Source organism: Orycteropus afer, unplaced genomic scaffold (assembly GCF_000298275.1).
Source record: "Orycteropus afer afer isolate SDZICR_OR568_19922 unplaced genomic scaffold, OryAfe1.0 scaffold00128, whole genome shotgun sequence".
NCBI lineage: Eukaryota > Metazoa > Chordata > Mammalia > Tubulidentata > Orycteropodidae > Orycteropus > Orycteropus afer.
The window spans coordinates 6543258-6546526 of record NW_006921715.1 but is presented as its reverse complement, the minus strand read 5'-3'; the positions used below and the strand labels follow the sequence as shown (position 1 = coordinate 6546526).

General features: G+C 52.6%; 1 protein-coding gene across 1 annotated transcript in view; it reads left to right on the top strand.

Moving 5' to 3' along the window:
* PPP1R13B (protein phosphatase 1 regulatory subunit 13B) overlaps positions 1–3269 on the top strand; it is a 47874-nt gene that overhangs the window by 34394 nt on the left and 10211 nt on the right. Inside the window, exons 4-5 of the mRNA XM_042781495.1 lie at positions 654–850; positions 2217–2357. Coding sequence (XP_042637429.1) covers positions 654–850; positions 2217–2357 — 338 coding nt within the window. The remainder of the gene's footprint in view (positions 1–653; positions 851–2216; positions 2358–3269) is intronic.

The window sequence follows — 3269 nt, the reverse complement described above, 5'->3', positions numbered from 1 at the left end:
TCTTCTGGTTTTCAGTCATTGGTGTTCAATGCATGAAATCTATTCTTTAGATTATCTCTAAATTCAAAAGGGATAAATTCAAGATCATATTTTGGCTCTCATGGACTTGTTTTAATTGTTTTCAACTTCAGGTTGAACTTGCATATGAGCAGTTGATGGTCTGTTCCACAATCAGCTCCTGGCCTGGTTTTGTAGTGATACTGTAGTGTCTGTATACATAGTGATATTGCCTTGGAAACCCAAGGTATCTGTAGCGATACTGCCTTGGAAACCCAAGGAGGGGTTGCTGTGAGTCAGATCTGACTCTGTGGCAGTGAGTTTGGTTTTTGGTTTTTGGTCCGGGAAGATTGACAGCCTTGGAGACCCTGTGGCAGTTCCACTCTTTCCTCTAGGGGCGCTGTGGGTCAGAATTGACTCCTTAGCAGTGGGTTGCGTTTGGTGGACCAGAGTTCTTTCTGAGGTTTGACACTAGCTGGTGTCAGAGTTCAGTGTGTGAACTAGAGATCTTGGAATGTCCACTGAGTGAGATGTTGAAAGAGCCACACACATGCTGCCCACCCTCGCCCACCCCCCAGAGGCTAAGCCCTTGTCTTCTATACACTGTGGAAACAAGCCTGCCTTCTTTTTCTTTCTTTCTTGGTGGGACACTGTAGCTGCCGAAATAGAAAGGTTTAGTGCCATGTTCCAGGAGAAGAAGCAGGAAGTACAGACTGCCATCCTGCGAGTCGATCAGCTTAGTCAGCAGCTGGAAGATTTAAAGAAAGGAAGGCTGAGTGGGTTCCAGTCGTACAACGGCAAGTTGGCGGGGCCAGCAGCGGTGGAGTTAAAAAGGCTGTACCAGGAGCTTCAGGTAGTTCTGGGCCTGGGTCTGGGGAGGGTCCCCCACGGTTGGCAGCAAGCCTCGGGCATTGGAAGCAGATTGATGGGTTCTGGGGAATAGTGGCCACATGCGTATCCGGTACAGAATGATTCCTGAACAGCCCAATGGGGTGTCTTGCACACAGCACCACGCAGCTCCCTGAAGGGCGTGCTCCAGAGGCTGCAGTCCCTTCTCAGAGTTGTGTGTCTGCTACCACCATCGGTGTCAGATCAGTTCATCACCCCTAAAAGCAGCCCCACTCCCCGAGCTATGTCCTTACATCCCCCAAGCCCTGGGCCACGTAATCTTTCTGTCGTAGGGTTTGCCTCTTCTGGGAGTTCATGTGAGTTTCAGGAAAAAAAAAAAACAACAACTCCCTGCATTTGAGTAGGTTCTGACTCATAGTGACCCCTATAGGGTTTGCAAGGCTGACAGTCTTTACAGAAGTAGTCTGCCTCATCTGTCTTCCACGGGGTAGCTGGTGGGTTTGAACCATTGACCTTTTGGTCGGCAGCCCAATGCCTTAACCACAGTGCACAGGTTTGGCTGGCAGTGCCAGGAGCTGGCATTGAAGTCAGGCTTAGGAGTTAAGGCCTCGCCCCACACTGTGCTGTGACGGCGTAGTCTACACCCGAGATTGCCATTCAGGGCCCCGTCCCTCGGGATGCAGCTCAGGCTGTGCCTCAGAGGCTGATCTTCCAGGTCCAGAGCAAGTCCTGTGGTTCTGCTGTTGCTGGTAGGAACCCCGCCCTTATAACGAGGTGTGCGACTGCAGAGGGGGAGGCCACATGTTGCTGTGTGACTCACACAGATATGTACATGACAACATGTACCAAGAATTGATGGTTTCCTTCACTTCAAGAGGCTCAGAGTATAACGTAACTTCTTACACCCCTACAGAGGCGTCAGAGAGCTCTGCATGGTGGTTTGGAGCATCTCTGTGAGGTCCCCGAGCCCCTGCAGGAGGCACCTCACTCAGTGAGCACTGGCCCGACACAGCCCAGTCTAGGCCGGTGCAGACCATGCCGAGAGGCCCTTGCTGCAGGGCGGGTCTCCCTGGGGCATGGTGTCCAGTGGCCTCTGGGACAGGTGTCCCCCAGGGCGGGTGTCCCCAGGGTATCGTGGCCAGGGGTCTCCTGGGCAGCTATCCCCGGGGCATGGTGGCCAAGGGCCGGAGTCATAGTTTCATGTCTCCCTTCCTGTTGGTCATTTTGCTTAAAGGCAGTGACATTTGCAGGTATCTGAGCTTTGCTCTATGGGAAATGTGTTCTGGCTCCATCTGTGCTGTTGCTGTAAGACACTTAGCACACGGGGCGGGACATGTATAATCATAAAAATCACACTCCTGGTTTTGCAGATTCGTAACCAACTTAACCAGGAGCAGGATTCGAAGCTCCAGCAGCAGAAGGAGCTCCTGAATAAGCGCAACGTGGAGGTGGCCATGATGGACAAGCGCATCAGTGAGCTGCGAGAGCGCCTCTACGGGAAGAAGATCCAGGCACGTGAGCTGCGCATGCTCTGTGTGCCAGGCCACTGACCGCCATCCACCCAGACAGGCCCCTTCAGGCAGCTGTAACCCAGACTGTACGCCCCCAAAACGATGGTTGAGCGAAGTCCACTGGCCCATGGGCTCCAAAGCTGATTGCCAGCTGACAGTCCCACCCTGCAGCTTACAGCCGGGACTCCAGGCCCTCCCTCACCACCTCTTGGCCTGCTGTCTCAAGTGAGCCACGGTACTCCAACTCTGTCACTTTCAGCCCTCTTGTCCTTGTCCACGAGTCCACGAGCTCCTTTGTCACAGCACCCTGCAGTCATCGAGGGGCTTCTCAGTAGGGACTGGGGGAGGTATTCTGTGAATCCCAAGCAAAGGGCTAGATGGCAGGTTCGTGATTTTTAAAATGATCTTTATTTGGTATTTTGAATTTCAAAGGTGATAACTGGTTATTGAAAAACAAGACAGAAATATCTGAAGGAACACATGACAGTCTTTTCCAGCCTGTCATTCCCAGCAGTGATTCAGGGGTAGGGATGCTGGCCCCAGGCACCCTAAGGAGTAAGTGGCAGAGCAGGGATGAAACCGCTGACCCAAGGCTCTGACCAGTGGAGGGAGAGTGGCCCCGGGGCACACGGAGTAGTCCATGGTGCCGGGGAGCTACTGGGAAGTGCTCTTCATAGCAGGCTGATGACTCTTCTTACTCACAATTTCATAGCTATTAGAAGACAGAACTGCTTCTGTGGGGCTAGTGGTTGATGTCCTGTCTGCACTCTCCCACTTCCTAGACACTGAGATGAAAGATGACAGGCATCATATGTACACACTGCTACGGAGCAGGTCACAGTGGATAGTGTCTGGACACTGAGTTAGGGTGACGGGGATTGTGTGTATACATTGCTGTGGACCAGGTCACAG